At 40.0% G+C, this 18,614-nt stretch overlaps 2 protein-coding genes across 8 annotated transcripts in view; one reads left to right on the top strand and one right to left on the bottom strand.

Annotated features, from left to right (window-relative positions):
• Window positions 1-7,067, top strand: part of DCBLD2 (discoidin, CUB and LCCL domain containing 2) — a 103,059-nt gene extending 95,992 nt beyond the window's left edge. The window contains exons 14-16 of the mRNA XM_082695375.1: window positions 767-816; window positions 3,074-3,211; window positions 3,859-7,067. Of these exons, the coding sequence (XP_082551501.1) occupies window positions 767-816; window positions 3,074-3,211; window positions 3,859-4,328 (658 nt within the window). The 3' untranslated portion in view covers window positions 4,329-7,067. The remainder of the gene's footprint in view (window positions 1-766; window positions 817-3,073; window positions 3,212-3,858) is intronic.
• ST3GAL6 (ST3 beta-galactoside alpha-2,3-sialyltransferase 6) overlaps window positions 6,000-18,614 on the bottom strand; it is a 79,432-nt gene continuing 66,817 nt past the window's right edge. For all 7 annotated transcript variants that reach the window (XM_082695384.1, XM_082695385.1, XM_082695383.1 and 4 more), the window contains 5 exons: window positions 16,831-16,926; window positions 13,807-13,993; window positions 13,567-13,704; window positions 10,471-10,623; window positions 6,000-9,116 (listed from right to left, as the gene is read on the bottom strand). In XM_082695384.1, the coding sequence (XP_082551510.1) occupies window positions 9,030-9,116; window positions 10,471-10,623; window positions 13,567-13,704; window positions 13,807-13,993; window positions 16,831-16,926 (661 nt within the window). In that variant the 3' untranslated portion in view covers window positions 6,000-9,029. The remainder of the gene's footprint in view (window positions 9,117-10,470; window positions 10,624-13,566; window positions 13,705-13,806; window positions 13,994-16,830; window positions 16,927-18,614) is intronic.

Below are 18,614 nucleotides of genomic sequence, written 5' to 3'. Positions count from 1 at the left end.
AGTGGAGTTCTGCCCTGGATGTGTGGTCAGTCAGGCAGTCCAGTCCCATCCACTTATGGTCAGAGCACAGAGGGTAAGGATTGGGAGTCAGGTTGTCTGGAAGGTGGGAGACAAGTCCTGAGATCTCTCTGGGCTAGCGGTTAAAGGACACAATCGTCAGATTGTGAGGATACAGATGGAAGTCAATGGATTTGCAGTTTGTATTAGAAACTGAAACAGACCTAACAGTAACTGTCTCATAAGGACCCACATGTTACCTGTGGGTCTTTGATTAGATTCTTTTTATCTACAGACTTAGCCTTTCTTATTCCTTTATCCTTTGAGTGGGAAGTACCTTGGGTAACAGAGTATCTCAGGAGATAGTTTAAAATTTATCAAGAGTTCAGTATGAGGGGCGCCTGGGTGGCTCAGTGGGTTAAAGCCTCTGCCTTCAGCTTGGGTTGTGATCCCAGGGTCCTGGGATCGAGCCCCGCATTGGGCTCTTGCTCAGTAAGGAGCCTGCTTCCCTCCTCTCTCTGCCTACTTGTGGTCTCTGTCTGTCAAATAAGTAAATACAATCTTTAAAAAAAAAAAAAAAGAGTTCAGTATGAGTTTCAGCAGGGGCAACTTTGAAAGGCAAGTGAATGGAGGGCCTTGCCAGGTAGGTCAGCAAATGGAAATGTGTACTCCTGAGTAATTATTAACTTGAGTGTTTATCCTGCACTTTAGAGCTGTCTTACTCATGAATTCACTGTTTGCTAACATGTTTTTTTCTGTATTTTTCCAGAAAGAAGAAAACCGAAGGCACCTACGACTTACCTTACTGGGACCGGGCAGGTAACTCGGGACTTTGCTCCCATAGAGGGAAGTCCCACCCTTCCAGGTGGCAGTAGTGAAAGAGGAAAGCTGTTTTCAGGCCCACACAAACTCCCCAGCCTGTGAGAAAAATGGTGTTCCTCTAACGTTGTGACCACTTTTGCTCTTCTGTAAAATCTCTTCTGGTCAATAAGTAATGAAATGAAAATTTCTCATAACACACACTCTGTTCCTTTTTCCTGGAAAACCCATGCGGTTTGTCCCACATATCTGTTTTTCTTCAGACCAGCTTTCTTTATGGCTTGTGTGAACGCTGCATAAAAGGATTGTAGTCTTGGTAACACAGTGTGTGTTTGTCACTCTGCTGTGGGTACTTCCCAGGTAGAGCCTACTAGTTTGGAAATGGTGAGGTCTGCCTTCTCTGCTGTGATGAGTTGTCATCTTCTGAATTCCTACTCTGTGTGGCCCATTGCAGCAGGTGACACCTACTGGTCTCCTACTCTCCAGTCTCATGACTGGAACAATAAAAGGCAAAAGAGTTCACTGCTGTGACTAAGGCAGAAAAGAACAGTAGTGGGGGCAGATTCTGTGCTGCTAAAACCCCAAGGTAGATCTTGGAAAGTATGTTTTTTAGAAAAACTTATCAAAAACCACCCTACAACAGACAAACTATATCTGCCAACAATTTTAGAGCAATGATTTTGCTTCTGGGTATACTTCCATTGGGAATTTCTACCATGTTCTGCATTGCACTAGATACTCCACCAAAGGGGGGCGGGGAGACTTCAGCAACTTAAGGAATTAGAACAAGAACAAACTAAACCCAAAGCTACCAGAAGGAAAGAAATATAAAGATAAGAGAGACAAACACAATGGAAAATGGGAAAATAGTGAAATCAAATGCTGGTTCTTTAAAAAGATTGACAAAATTAACAAACTTTTAGATAGAATAAGGAAAAAAGATTGACGGGTGCCTGGGTGGCTCAGTGGGTTAAAGCCTCTCTCTGCCTTCAGCTCAGATCATGATCTCAGGGTCCTGGGATTGAGCCCCGCATCGGGCTCTCTGCTCAGTGGGGAGCCTGCTTCCTCCTCTCTCTCTCTTTCTCTGCCTGCCTCTCTGCCTACGTGTGATGTCTGTCTGTCAAATAAATAAAATTTAAAAAAAAAAAAAAAGATTGACACTACTTAAATCAGAAAAGAAAGTACAGGCATTACTACTGATTCTGCAGAAAAAAAGATTATGAGAATATTATGAATAATCATATGCCAAAGAATTGAATAATCTAGATGAAATGGACAAATTTCCAGAAATAGAAAATATGAATTGACTAAAGAGATTGAGTCAATAATCAAAAATCTCTGAAAAAAAAAAAATCTTACCAAACATTTAAAAGAGAATTAAGCTTTAAAGATTGCACACACACAAGCTGTTAGCACCAATAACTGAGCCAACTAGTAGGATACAAAGTCAACACATTGCATTTCTGTACACAAAGTGAACAATCTGAAAAAGAAATTATAAAAAGTTTCACTTACAGTTCCATCTAAAAGAATAAAATACTTAAGAGTTCATTTAACCAAAGAGGTACTAGACTTTTATAAACTCTAAATACTACTAAAGAAATTTAAAAAGACATACATGAAAGCATACTCTATGTTCGTGGATTGAAAACTTAATATTGTTAACAGTTAAACTGTGGAAGCCACCCACCTGACCCTCAGCTGATGAGTGGAAAAGCAAAATGTATACAAGCAGTGGAATATTATTTAGCTTTAAAAAGGAAAGATTTTCTGTAATATGCTACAAGATGGATGAACCTTGAGGACATTATGTGAGGCAAAATAAGCCAGTCACAAAAAGACAAATACTGTACGATTCCACTTAGATGAAGTACTTAGAGTGGTCAAAATCATAAAGACAGAAAGTAAAGTGGTGGTCGCCATTGGTAGGGGGACGACGAATGGACAGTTACCGTTTCATGGGAATAGTGTTAGTTTCATGAGCTGAAAAGTTATGGAAAGAGATGGTAGTGGTAGTTGCACAACAGTGTGAACATTTTAAACCACATGACCTACACTCAAAAAATGGTTATGATGGTAAATTTTCTGTAATGTGTATTATGCCAAAATAAAAAAAGAGATTGAACATAAAGGCTATTTTGTACAGATGTGTTAGAGAAATGGCTTAAATGCAGCAGGAATTCTCCTGTAAACAGTGTTATCATTTCAGACCTGGGTTTTTATGTAATGGTCTTTCTTGCTTCCAATCACCATGAAGGTTGGTGGAAAGGAATGAAGCAGTTTCTCCCTGCCAAGTCTGTGGAACACGAGGAGACCCCTGTTCGCTACAGCAGCAGTGAAGTCAATCCTTTGAGCCCCAGAGAAGTCACCGCGGTGCTGCAGACCGACTCTGCAGGTAACTGCGTGCCTCCCTCCCCAGAGCGGAGGAAGACACTGCTACACGTAGCTGGAAAGTGCTTCGGGATTTCTAGTGTCTTTTCCCTTTTTCCTATGTAACAGGTCAACTGTTTTCTTAAGGTAGAACTAATTTTTGAAAGGATGACCTTGAGAAAGTTATTTTTGCACCTTCCATGTTCAAAAAATAGGAGCATTCATTTCTAAAAAGCTCTGGGCATTTCTGTGTGTTTACCTGGAGTTTTGAGTGTGAAGAGTGGCAAAGCTATAGTGAGCCTTATAATATGTATCCTGTTAACTTAGTTCATATTTATTTTAAACATTGTCCTATTTGAAAATATCTAATAATGAAGTGGGGTTTTTCCCCCCAGTGATACACTATTTGTAAATCTCAAGAGCATATACGTTCTCTGTAAAATTTTATGAATGAGACTCTATAGCATATTAACTTCTTAGGAGATACAAGATAATATGTTTAATTTTTTTAAGTTGGTTCTGGTAGAGAAATCCATAGGTCTGTATTGATAGGAACAGAAGTGCCATAAAGAAGTGTTTGTTTTTGGTGTCAGGCTATGACTATCACCTGGACTATCTGATCCCTGTAGGAATGAGGTGACTTTTGTGTTGTTTGTTCTGTAATATCCACAGAGTATGCACAGCCACTTGTGGGAGGACTTGTTGGCACCCTTCATCAGAGATCCACCTTTAAACCAGAAGAAGGGAAAGAAGCAAGTTACGCTGACCTAGATCCTTACAACTCCCCGGTCCAAGAAGTCTACCATGCCTATGCTGAACCACTGCCAATTACCGGGCCCGAATACGCAACCCCAATCATCATGGATATGTCCGGGCACCCCACAGCTTCAGTTGGTCTTTCCTCAACGTCCACTTTCAAAGCTGCAGGGAACCAGCCTCCCCCACTGGTGGGAGCCTACAACACTCTTCTCTCCAGGACTGACAGCTGCTCCTCCGCCCGTGCCCAGTATGACACCCCAAAAGGTGGGAAGCCAGGTGCCAGTGCCCCAGACGAGCTGGTGTACCAGGTGCCACAGAGCACACAGGAGGCTTCAGGAGCCGGGAGGGATGGTGAATGTGATGTTTTTAAAGAAATTCTTTGAAGGTGATGCTGCTTGTTATAAAGCATCGTTTTAAAGCACATGGCCTTTTTTGTGTGTTAGTGGTAGTAATATATAGAATGTATTACGTATCTGTCACAGATGTGGTTGGGGAAAATGTGATGACCGAGGTACAGGGAACTACTAATCTTGCCATCTTGCTTTAAAAGTGTTACTGTGGCAGTGACGGCTTGCCAGTTCAATTGCAAACATCCTGTTTGTTACTACTGTAAAACACTATTTTTTGATACAGAAAATGCTCCCTACTATGCACTTCAAAGAAACTAAAAATCACTGAGAGTATTTATTACCAATGCTGCAGGTACATTGATGAACTCAAGAGGTGGCTGTGTTCACCTGACGGGCAATAACGCAAGGTACTGTTCTTGAAATGTCTAATGGCTTGAAATGTTGCTCTTTGTGAAAGGTGGGTACTATCATGAGCTCTTTTCTATTCCTGTATTCCTTACAGATTTTTTTTAAAAATTAGTGATACCATTTTTTGATTGCAGTCATACACTTACCTATCTTAGGAAGGTCTATAGGTGGGAAACGGACTTCTAAAGGGCGGGGTCATTGATTTTTTTTTTTTCACTTCTTGACACTCTCCAGAGTTTTAACACTTAATGGTATGTGACCTGGTTTCATCCCTACTGGTTCTGTCTGGGGCCAGCCCTATTCTTGTGTTTATTAACGGTTTTGAATTTTTTTTAGTGAGTGATGCTTGCTCCACCAGCCTCATGAATCCTGTAATTTTAAAAAGCTCCAGCAGAGATTCTCTCCCTGCCCGACTTTATTTGCAGTGGGATTGGTCCTAGGCGAGTTGTGAGTACCTGTGGGGCCATCTGAGTGAACACCGTAAATAGGACCCTTTATGTTTACCACAGTGAAAGGCAGAATCATTCCTCAGTAGTCCTATAAAGTACCTTAAAAAAAAAAAAGGATTTGCCCTCCTTGATTTAATATATATATATTTTTTAATCTGAAGTTATTTTTGGTCAAAAAGTATTTTTAATTATCCACAGTGAAATACTGAAGGAAATAGGAAGCCAGCATGAATTCCTCAGCTCTGTGTGTGTGCCCACTCTGTGTCACGGGAGTTTTGACAGTCCTTCACCGCAGGCCTGTGGAACAGATGTTCTAGCAGCAGGTGAATATTGATGTCTGTTTTTGGTATTTCCAGGCAACTTCTTTTTCAGTATTTGCCCAGAACTAGTTTTAGATGGGTGAAATAAAAGTCATCTGTAATTTATTAGCCCATAGTGTTAAGAATCTTTAAAAATCTTTGGCAGGCTGAGAAGCTGGCCCTATGATTAAAACATACAATTTCCCATCAGGTTCTAGCCATTTCTTTTGGCCTGTGCCCCCAGTCGTTTCCACAATTTGCTAGATGTGAGAAAAGACAGTGTTCATTTCACTTGGCTTCCATGAGTATATCAGAACTCTAAAGTATTGCTTTACAAGCAGAATTATTTCTACAGCCTCTCTGCCCTCTAGTATTATTTTTGTTGGTTTTACCTTCACTTGCTTTTTCAGACAAACTTTGAGGCATCGTTTTATTCATTGAAGAAATATACTGTTTCAGAACATTTGAAACAAGCACAGATGTTGAACGTTTATTAAGACATGAATGTGTAAAGCACGTGTATTAATGCAGTCATCCCCATTCAGGTGGGAAGAGAGTAAACTGATTTATTTTTCTATTCATCTTCAGTACACAGTGAATATACTTCTCCAATCACATGCCTGTTTGAGAAGCTTTAAGAGAAATTATCTCATTCTCCCAAAGATGCTTGTTTTCATTTAATTTTGTGCACCTGATTTTCCCATGGAACTCTTTGAGAGGCAAATGTTTTCTTCTTAAATGATGCATGTTTTTGCCACCGTGCAGTCCTTAAACTACCAATGATTTTGTACAAAATAGTTTTTATTGCTTTTGTATATTTACTTTTTAAATGAAGAGCTGAGCCTGATACAGAGGGTTATTCTGACTTTGTACTTTTAGTTCCTTTGTTTTCGTATTAGAGTTTTGTTTTGGGTTTTAACTACATTTATGTCTGATGCAGCTGTGGAGACAATCAACTGAAAATGTGAAAGTAACTTTTTTTTTCTTTACTAAATAACCTTGAATTTTTATTCCCTGCTTGAAACATCTTAAAGATTTAAGTCACTCTGGTTTATTGGATTAATTTTTTTTTTCCTGTTAACACAATTCTAAAGATCGACTCCGACAGAGGTACAGCGAAGTAGGGCCCTTACAGGTTTTCACAAAGTGACGCCGGCTTCACTGTTACATGATCTTAGGAACCAGCCCAGTCAAAGATATTGTGAATGCTGATTTATATTTGATTAGAACACTAAATAGATCCTATTATATGTGTAGGATCTAGTCCAGTTATTTAAATTCACGTTTCACTATTTGCACTTTGCATTGAACAGTGGTTTTATCTGCTGGTAAAAAGGCTGGTGTAGAGAATTTATCTAGCAGTTGAAACTATGGTGTCATGTATACTCTTACCCTCCCTGCCCCCAGCAGAAAATGCACTCATCTAAAATTCTATAGAAGGTGACAAAGCTTGAACTTCTTTGCCTTGGCCTCACATTAAAACCTGGAGAGCAAAAGGGCTATGGAAACAACAGGTCAGAGGACAGAACTAATAGATTGTGGGACAAAAACTTTTCAAACCCTTTAAAGAGAGATAACTAAGCTCTACCTTTAAAAAAAAAAAAACAAAAAGAAAACTGCCTTCTAGCTCTGCTTTCCTGCCATGAACTTGAAGTCCCTGAACTGCAAAATCTAATAAGAGTTGGATGGTTATTAAAATACTTTTTAGCTCAACTGTGGCACCAATTTATGACTAGTTTTTTTCTTTTTCTTTTTCTTTTTTTTGGCACTGGGAAAGGTGGAAACAAAACCTATCGAAATACATATTGGAAATAAAAATGGCTTGAGGGTCAGTGATATTCTCCCGGAATGTACTTTTCTTACCTCGGCATGTACTGTAGTCACTCAGTATGTGTATATGTTGCTAGAATCTAGATTGTATAAATAGTGAGATCTTAATGTGTTCATGTGTTTTTAATAAATTGTATATATGTGTCTTGCTGAGACTTTCCTTGGGCTTATATAAAACCATGTTGAAGTTTGTAGTCTTCTCTCACACTACACAAAATGCCAGATTTCTCAGTTTTAGCATCAGTCAGAAATTGTCCTGCCATTATTCTAAACCTTATAGGAACATTTGAAAATGCTACCAGTGGTTTTTTATTTTTACTACAGCCAGGACCATCCATTTTTGAAGCCTAAATTAGTTCACAGACTGAAATTGAGCAGCCAGGCTCAATGTGTGGTAGGAGGGCAGGATCACACGAACATCCATGTTTTCCACCTCAGTTACTGGAGGAATCCAGTGAGATCATGGTACTGTGCAAGTGTGATGGTGCTAACAGAACAGTGTCCATGTTTCATGTGTAGATCTGGCTTACATCAACTAGGAGTTTTCTCCCCTCTTCTACTGCGTTTGACATAATCTTTAGAGAGGCTGGTTGGTTCCCAGTAACACCAGCGTGACTCCCAGTGATAATTATTGTTCAAAAGATAACAGTTCTTTCAACTCTTACCTCTTCTGAGAACTTTTAATTCCATCCTTCTTGTAATTCTCTTCTCTTCCTTTTTCCCTCCCCATAGCCATGGGCTGGATTAAGTGAGAAGGGACACTAGCTCACATTTGTTCGAAGGGTTGGTTTTGACTTGTTTGCATCCAGCAGCACTCTTCTCTGATGCAGCCTAGGTAGCCAGGTAAGCCTTCCCCTTTGAAGTTGAAATCTCTCATGAAAGTCCCATTTAAATCCAGAAACAGCTTGAGGAGGAGTCTCAAGGATTTATCTTCATTTTTTCTAATTTAATTCCAATAGTAAACTTCCACATTTTAATATATTAGGCCAGGCAAAAAATTTAATAATGCTCTCCTTAAGCTTGCCGCCGAGCTCTGCTACCTTGTATGAGCTTTAAAATAATGCAGTCACCAGGCTTTGGTAAGTGGCATTCTTAGCTTATTTACTCGTCCAGAATTTCATGTGTAGTCTATTTCCTTTACCTTAAAAACACACCTTCCTTTTACCAGATTACTCATTACAATCATGGTTTACTTAATTGCAGGACAAAAAAAGCTTAATGAAACCAGTCTGATCTTAGATTTCCATAACCATACCTAGTGCTGTGTTCAGGGCTGCTTTAAGATTCAAATCTGTTTCCTCAGGTACAACACAATCATGTAGCTACATGCCGAAAGTGGCTCCAGTCTGCCATATCAAGGCACAACCACATGGCCATGCCCCACTAATTCAGAGTAGCCACATGTGTTCAAAAATTGTGGTCAGCTAAAGCCCCTTATTAGGAAGTCACATCCCCTCAAAAGTCTAAGATGAAGTCTATATAAAAAGATGTTTAGAAACCCTTCGGAAAACTAGCTTGTTTTAAAAACAATGCAATCAAAACTTTCCCTGATAACTAAACATATCTTGGTTTTTATAAATTAAATATATTCACAGAAATTAAGCTGGTGGTTATGAATCACCAGGCAGCAACAGACTTAATATACACAATTTTTTGACAAGTGCATCCAACATATTTAAAAATAAACTAAAAACTGCCGTATAAAAATAAAACTAATACTGTTAGCATAGTCTTCTGAGTCTGTAGAGTCAATCTTCAGTCAAGTTGATTACAAAGTTTTTTTCTATAATGTCCTTCAAAAAGAGCTGCTCCGCTGTCACATTGTGATATGCATTCTGGAGAAGAAAAGAAAAATAAAATCACCGTCTATCCCAGTATCAAAATGTTAACAGGAATAATTGACTACAGTGTATCTGAAAAGCTTCTGAATGAAAAACTCCAGTCACAAGTATACAGGTAGACTTTTAACTTTTGTTACCTTTCTCTTTGCTCATTCTTTTGCCAAGGAATTTGGCAAAAGAATCTGTTTCCTAAATTTAGCCTGCTGTTTCCACTAAAACCCTCACCTAAGAGCACCCCTTCATATCATTCTCCCCTCCCCCATCTCCTAAATCAGGATATAAAACTAGAGGCCAGAATTTTAAGTCAAAATGCATTGATCACTTTAATAAAAGCAGCACCTGAAACTCACAGAAATCAGCCCAAAGAAACTATTGTAAAGCATGCATAACAGATTTTTTTTTTTTTTAAATTATTCTGTTGATGGATAGCCTAATCTTCCTCAGGAAATTGTTTCAGTGTTCTGTTATCTAGATGACTAGAAATCCCAGGAGTGCTAAAAGATTAGGGCTGAGGAGAAATAATCCTGCAATCTGTCCTAGGCAACTAACACTTACTACTCAAGTGTCTGTCTCACAAGGGGTGGGAGATGAAGTAATATAGTAATACAAAGGTCTAACCTTTGGCTTATAGTAGTGTCTGAGGATGATGATCTAAGGGGACTGATTACACATGCTATATCCCTACCTAACAGCAAACTATTCATATTTCCATATTAAAAATGTACAGATAACATTTTAGTCCTGTCACCTGTGATGTGCTATTAACCTCAGACAACTCCTACCTATTCAGTTAAGTCTTAAAGATCCTGTGTACCACCACTGATCTCTAATTCAAGAGAAGCATGATCTACTATAAACGTCTGCAACCTTTTTGACCATGAATATTCCCTCATAGAGTTAAAATGTCTACTTAAAAAAAAAAGGTTGAAAAGCACAGCAAGAAGTTACATCATCTCCTCAACTCCAAATCTACCTTCATCTTTCCCGTGTATTCTGTGGTCGATCCTCTTATGTGGAGGAGTGTCCCTGTTCTGTGTTAATGCTTTTAAGTGAATTTGAGATATTAGCAAGAACAAATGGTCTGCATGCGTATTTGTATAGTGCAAACATGATCTAAGATAAGGCTTGGTGTCCATACAGGTTTGATACGATGTCCTATTCCCAAGGGTCTGACACCCACAGATTGGAACTGCCTGGATGCGAGTCCCAGTTTCAGCCTTTGGTAGCTCTTGGTAGGGTTAAGCAGCTCTTCACACTCAAAAGCTGTTCCCTCAGTAAAAATGCGGAAACAAAACAGAAGCTTTCTGACTGTAAAGATCAAAGATATACCCAAGTGGGTATGTATTACCTTATTCATCAAAGACATGGTGGCATTCCCATAATAGTGCAAAGGACTCTTGAGGTCAGAAAAGTTGTATTTAAAACCAGCAAGGTGAACTTCGTGACATATGTGAAAGGCCAACGTGATGGCAATAATTCCTGTTGTGGGGTGTTTGGGTTTCTGGGGAGGGAAATGAAAGGTTTTTTAAAACTCAAACAAGATGTTTCCAGAACTGGGTGACCTCATCTTATAAAACGAGGACTTCTGAACACATTCCAGGTGAGAAATACCTAAGATAAACCCTCATCGTGTCTAAGACCCAAACCCCGGTTAATTTCCTAACTCTGAAAAGCATATAAATGTGATGAAAATCTTAGAAAATCTTTCAAATAAAACTTAACTATAGTATTAGCCCAGAGGACAGCTATCAAATGAAGAAAAAAGCTCAGGGAAAAGGATGCTGCCGCCTCCTTTTATAACACATGCTGAGTCAGGCTTCCTGTGCAAACAGCAGCGCCTGCGGATTTCCAACCCATACAGGAAACGTAAGGACAGGTTAACTCGCTAATGGATGGGATCATGGTAAGTAAGAGGCTCCACATAAGCCTTAAAAGAGATCCCTTTTACAATTCTGATAATTTAACCAGCTCTGGGGAAAGATTAGTCAATTAACTTCAATGGCAAATAGTAAGATTCTGACTTCTATAGAAAATAAAAAGTCCAGATGTATACAGAGTAATGTCACAGTCTCCACTCGATCATTATCACTTTAAAAATCAAAAAGGAAAGAAACCAAGCATCCCCCTCACATACACATATCTCCTAAAAATGCATTAACAGATGTTTGACAGAAGGATTTTCATTCTGTGTTAATTCTCACCGGTATGGCCTTTAAAGGCAAAAACAAAATACATCTTAACACAGCCATCTAAGGAGATTTCCTTTCCATCAAGGTGTGACTTACAGATTCCATGGAAATGACACATTATGATTTTGAGGAGGAGAAGAAAATACCCAAGAAGCACAAAAATATCAAACTCCAGGAGGCAAGCTCCTCTGAAAATTTAACTACCTTTTGCATAAGCTTTTCTTTACCCCATGCCTTACGATGAACACCATAAGCCTTTGCCATCTGCTAGAAACGGAAATTAGTGGTCGGGTTAACAACCCGGGAGTCATTCAGCCTCACTGATCCCAATACTCTTTCCCTCCCCATCGTGTCCTCCACTTCCTTTCCTCATGCCTTGGAGGCCTTCATCCATCATTATAATCCTTCCGTTTTCTGCACCCACAGACAGAAATAGCTCATCACCTGACAGAATCTTAACCCCGGCTCACCCCACAACCAAGCAGCATAACAAGCCAAAAGAAAACACCATACGTGCTCAGGTACACGTGCCATTTATGGCCAAAGTCTCAAGTGGCCGTGCAGTACTCCCCTAGCAAATTTCCATTCTTATTCTCCAAGGTGACAATTTTATTCCTTTATATCCAACAGCCTCATCCTCCTTCCTCCTTTAAACCTACCACTGAATCCTCATTTCACTAACAGAAACAGAAGAGCTATCTATACCAGCTTCCCAACTTCCCAACCTACCTTCAGTTTGACCTGTACTTTCAGCGCTCCTTCCATGGATGCGATGTGCCTGTCCCTGCCTCTGGCCAACCTCGCCCCTCGTGGCCAACCTCGCCCCTCGTGCACTCTTTCCTCCAGTCTCTTCTCTGCCACCAAATCTGCATCTACAATGACCCCCTTGCGCTCATCATTTTCTTCTGTCCAGTCGTTCTCTCCATCATAAACATGGCATCTGGCTTTAAAACAACCACAAAAGCAACCATCCTTGATCCCATGGCTTCCAACCATTTCTGTGCTACCTTTCCCAACAAAACTCTGAAGATTTGCCTCCACTTGCTCCTGTCCCATGTTCTCTTTAACCTAATTCAAGCAGGCCTCTCTTCCTTTTTTTTTTTTCCTCTTGTCCACATCATCCATATGACTTTACATTTCCAGAACCAGGCTTTATGCTTTTTGACTTTGGAATTCCACTTCTAGGAGTCTATTATACAAAAATCACAAAAGTGGGCTGAAAATCCCTATAATCACATGCATTTCTAAATAATTTAGAGAGGAAAAAAGCTGGATATAAATGGAAAGATCTATAAAGAGGAGAATAGTTAAATGGAGGGGGGAAATGGCAGAAAAAAAGCTTAAGGAATAATGAGAGTTACAGGGTGAAAAAGATGATTTCCTTTATTTTTATATATATAAATATATAATAACAGAATATATTAATATATAATTTAAACAAAATATACTTGATATATATTCTTTTATAAGTGGTTTCATTAAAAGCATTAGAATCTAGTAATTCTGAAGTTTAGAATTTTTTTTATCATACTAAAAAAAAGAAGATACGTGAGGTGTATTTATTTCTTTGGATTTTCCCTGATTACAAAAAGAAACCCTCATTTCAGCAGAGACATTGTGTCACAGTTTCTCAAGCTTGAAATGAAAAACCTATCCCTGCCACTGTATGGGTCCAGAGGGTACTGTCTTCTAGGGAATGTAAACAAAAGGGCTACAAGAGCCAAAGTTGGTAAGACTTTTTAATTGAAGAATTCAGAGTTTCAACATTTCCTCAGAATTCAGTGCCAGTATCTCTATTACCACAGAAATATTTCTGAACCATCCTGTCCCTTCCTCACCTTCCCACCAGCTTTCCTGTGATATTTTTATCAGAGCCCTTGAGTTCTTTTTAGCCTGAATAGTCTTGTGCTTGTCCCGAAGCCCCGTCCCGCTACTCTGAGCAGAGCCTGCCCAGCAGCGCCCCCACCAGTCAGTCTGTCCTCATCGCAGAACTCTGCAGATGGAGGTTAGGAAAATGAGTCCTTGGAGCCTGTAAGAGGAGACCCCAGAAGGGCTCCGCAAGGGCGAGGTAGGGGGGACCAGAACACTCCAGTTCTTTCCTTGCAATCTAAAAAAAACATAATACTCACAGACACCTAATTTCACTACCGCCACCTCATGAGTCATGGTTCTCATTCTTTCTGAGAACCCTATGATCTCTCCACCCTACCCTAGCCAGATCTTTAGCTTGGAACTGTGCAAAGCAAAATACATACCTGATTTTTGGGAAACACTTTTGGGAAGTGAAGCAGTTCATAAGCTGCCATTCTGATAATGAGAGGATCTAATATTCTGATTTGATAAGGTTTGTAGATCAAGTTTAAGGCTGGTTTCTTCCAAAAACCATTAATGTTCTGAAATAAAGTAAGAACACAGAAAACAGAACATTGTGGTGGTCTTTTTTTTTTTTAATGGAAAAAAAAAAAACTGAAGGCAGATCAATGTTGCCAACTTACTATTTTGCCACCCGTCAACAAGTCCCACAGCCACTTTAAATCAAGCGGCTTAAAAGCAGTGAGAACCGCCGTAGTATTAGGATCGTTGTGATTGGGATCTGAAAAAACAGATTCTGGATAAAAAAGTCGGAAGGTTGTCCTTCTCCCAACTTCCTCTTCATGTCCTAAAACAGGACCATTATTCATTCTGTGGGTAGTAAAACACACAAAATATGTCGACCACATGTAGTATGTGCCAATTCCATCCCAAGTTACAGAACTTTCAGAATAGGACAAACAGCAGTAGCCATGGGTCCAGTGCTTAAAGCTACAAGACAAGGTTTTTAAGACAACTTTTTAAAATTCCTATTTTTAAGGTAATAATTTCCTTTCATGAAACAGCTGCTTGATTTAAGGCAGAAATGTTCATCTGGATTTGAACAGTAATTGTGGGGCCACGATAATTCAGTCCCACCTCCAGGAAAACCAAAGACTAAATAAAACAATGGGAACACAGAACCACAGAATACTAGAGTTAAAAAAGACCTCGGAGTACATCCAGACAAAACTCCTTGGAGAAGGGCCCTGCAGAGGGAGGGAAAGTTACTTGTCCAAGGTTACACAGTCATGTAGCACATGGACTGACAGAAAAGAATCACACCGAAGGTGATCTGAAGACCCATTAAAATTGTTGAGCTCTGTAATACAGTGATAATATAAAACTGCCGTATTATACCCACTCACAACCAAATAAATGTTACTGCTAGAGTGAATTAAAGAACCACAAAGGATCCACGGTAGGGTTTGTTTTATGCTCAGTGCCAAAGTTAGACATGCACTATTTACACATACACTATGAAGGCAAGCTATTAAAAGGAATGCTTTGTTTCCAAAATGGTGTCCCCTGGGAGGATAAATACTGTTTCACCCTTTGCCACTGACTCCATGTAATGTAAGACAGTCTCAACACTTGAAATGACTTTCATAAACGCTGTGCCCATAGCAGTCTCCCACAAGGGTTTGCTGTGGTTCTGGATGATCAAACGTTTAGACAATTAAAGGTAAGGAAACCTGTGTTTTAAAACTGTCACATGGATAAATTTTCACAGCTTCCTCAAAACAGTGAACAGAAAATAAGGTGACCTCACTATGCAGAAGTACTTGGCAGCTTGTAACCCAGCAAAACCCCCACAGACTGTCAGGTCATCCTAACCCACTGCCCCTCTCTTCAAAAGACTATTCATAGCCATTCCCAACACACACAACCCAGAATGACCTTACTTCAACTTTTCAGTGAAACGCCCTCATTTTCCTGCCACTCCATCTGTGGGACTCGGTAGCCGTAGCTACAATCCCAGTTTTTCTTTCTATTACAAAGGACCAACCGCACTTACGCTCAAGCCCTATCCCAGCTTGCTACCACACCCATCTCTTCACTCATTTTTCATCAGCTTACCAACATGCTCTAGAATTTCCTATCTTTATAAAAGGAACAAAACAAAACAGCCTCCTTTGGTTCTGTAACTATCTCCAGCTACCATCTCATTTCTCAACTCCACAGCAAAATTCCAGAGAATTGCCTACATGGGTTTCTCAATTTCTCACCGGTCATTCTCTCCTCAAACCACTCCGGTTGGGCCACTCCCCCATCAGGTCTCCACGTATGCCTTTGCCAAGAGTATGAGTGAGCCTCAGGTTGTAAGTCCAACGGTGAACTCTCTGTTCTTATCTTGCATGACCTCTGGCCAGCACTGGTCATGGTTGACCCCTTCTCCTCTCTTTTAAAACACTTCCTACCTCACTGGTGGATCCTCCTCCCTCTCTTTTATTCCTTTTTTCTTTTTTTTTTTTCGCTCAACCTCCAAGTATAGAATATCTCAAGACTCCGTCCTGGGACCTCTGCTCTGTTTCTCCCTGGGAAATCTTGCCGATACCATGGTTTAATATAGCCCATAGGCTGTTTACCATCGAGCCTTTAACCTGTTTTTAACCAAATGCCTACTTGACTTAACACTACACATCTAATAAGCATCTCCAACCTAACATGTTCACACAGAAATCTTGATTTTCCTTTAAGATCTTCCTACCCTAGTCTTCCCCCAATTCAATAAATAGTACCTCTATCCAGTCAGTCTCTTAAGCTGAAAACCCAGAAGGCGTTATGTGGTTCCTTTATTCCCATCTCTCCTCACATCTAACATCAGCAAATCCAGAGAACTCTACCTCGAGAACATGTCTCAGTCTATCCACTTCCATCCTTCCCTGTCATGACAATCCTTTTCCAAGCCGCCCTCGTCTGCCTGAATATAGCCACCTAACTCGTTTCTTCATTTCTACCCTTGTCCCTCATATCCCATTGTCCATGCTACAGCCAAGTTATTTTAAAAATATAACCAGATCAAATTGCTCTTTTGCTTAAAAATTTTCAAAGTTTCCTAATATACTTAAAATCCGAGTACTTACACAGACCTATACAGCCTCCTTCCTCTGCGGCTTCTGACTGTTCCACTCTCCCTGAGCTGGCTGCCCTCCTACCTCACTGGTGTTCTTGCTACTCTTCTCAAACCCAGGATCATATCCTCCCTGCACTAAATATTCTTTGTGCCCGGATTGCTCTTCCCTAGTCTTCGTACGGCTGGTACTATAACGGTCACTTGGGTCCATCTCAGAGGTCTTCTCCTCAAAGTGGTCATCCATCCATTCTCAAGTGGCTATTCAATCACTGTCACATATGTTTTAACTGTTTGTATGGCATTTATTTTTGTATTTCCTTATTTCTTTCATTACTGTTTTCTTCTCTTCATTACAGTGAAAACCCCACACAGAGCAAGAAACTTGTTCTTATTCAGTGCTATACACCCTGTTGCTAAAATTCTGCCTGGCCTATTAAGGAGACTTCACAAATATTTTCTAAGTGAATGAGCTGAAAAATCTAGGCCTAGTCTAGTCGATGCCTGAGAGACTGGTTGTGTTAATGTACTTAAATATATCTAAGCGATCATCTTTTGAAACAATTCCAAGTTAGCAAATAGAAAATATATTTACCTTATTATTACATCATAGGAGTCAATTTTTTCTCCTAATGTCTTATTCTTCAAAACTCCTCCATTACCAACCACCACGCACTTTTTACATGGCACACTGTTGGGCAAAAAGACATGCGAAAGGTTGAGCCATCTTTCACATAACTGGCTGATTCCAAGAATTCGTTCAAACTTTCCAGAACCCAATCCAAATTTCATTTGTTGCACAAGTAGAAAAAGAACCAATTGTCCAGGTCTAGGGTTATATTAGAAAGATATAGGATTTAAGAAGTAACATTCCACAGGAAGCATATGATCATTAGCAACTAACAGTTGCTTATGAGTCCATACGTGTTCCCTCATTTGATTCTCATAACCACCTGCTGAGATAAGTAAGCCCATTATTTCCATTTTACAAATGAAGAAAGGCATTCAGAGAAGTTTCATACTCCCAAGAGACAGAATAAGGATTCACATCCAGACCCTCGAACAACAAAAATACCACTTGGCCTACAATTCTGCATGTTAATATTGATACAAGTGTGTATACATGACATAGCTGTCCATTTTTTCACCAGCATTTCTCACTCCCTGAGAATCCTGAGGTTCTAGCTCTGGGTCACGGTTGTGTCTTATCAGTGTGGAGACAGCTTGGAATCTGGTGGGGAAGGTGTATCTTCCCCGGTCCTGCCCATGAGCACTTCAATTCCCCAAACATGTACTGCCTCTTGGAGCTTAACCAATATAAACTAAAAGTTCACGCTGTGTCCCTAGCAGAGAGCTTTCAAGTAGATGATGAAGTGGGACTTCCTGTTGCTGGCTGGGATCAGCCTAGAACCATGCACTGTGCACCATCAGCTCTCAGCAAACCCAGCCTGGCCCTTCTGTTTCCAGGCTCTCACCACCTCCCGGCCAGGCCTTAAGAAATGACAATACAGATCCTTCTCCTTTACGGGGCATGACATAACAGAGTGGAAGCCTGCTAAGACTGTCCTTCCAAGACCATCATGATGCAAAAGTATAAAGAAAGAAACTGTTTCTCTAAAAACCATGAAATAAAGCAGACCAAATGAACTCTAGACCTTAAGGCATTTAGGAAATTAATGAGTAGCAAAATTCACAAATACTGTAGAACATGTAAACTTAGAGGGGTATCTGGTTGGCTCAGTTGGAAGAACATGTGGCTCCTGACTTTGGGGCCAAGCCCACATTGGGTGTAGAACTTAAAAATAAATAATTATAGAGAATGCAGGAATATAGGAATAATTAGAAAAAGCCACACACTGGCCCTATCAGGTTAAAAAGAGTACATATAATGTACCCACTGAACATACAGAGGCATTAAGTTGACCTTTTCTCATTAGAATTTGCTTAACACACCTATCTGGTGAGTTTTTAGTACTAGAAAATGCTTTTTCACACATTTTAATTTAGAGCTTTTAGCTCCCCACTTAATGAGTCAAGTCTAAGTCAGTGTCTACAGAGTCAAGTCTAAGACAGTGTCACGGGGTCAGAGACTGGGTAAGGAGGACATTGTCCACGCACTCCTTGACGACGTGCCCCCAAAACTTTTATCATGGACAGATCACAATATGCTCTAGAATTCTAGGAAGGCAACTTTCTTAATGGTGCTCTTCCCTGCGACCAGGTAGCATGGACAAGATGAGAACACTGGCAAACATTCCAAACCCTGTCCCCTCTGGGCATATTGTCCTTACCCTCACCAGATCCATCTTACGAATACTCTCTAACAAGGGCAATTCTCACCTGCACAGCTTGTTTGATTCTTCCTTCCAGAACGCTGGG

This window comes from Mustela nivalis (assembly GCF_964662115.1).
Source record: "Mustela nivalis genome assembly, chromosome: 1".
NCBI lineage: Eukaryota > Metazoa > Chordata > Mammalia > Carnivora > Mustelidae > Mustela > Mustela nivalis.
This window is presented reverse-complemented; position numbering and strand designations above follow the sequence as displayed.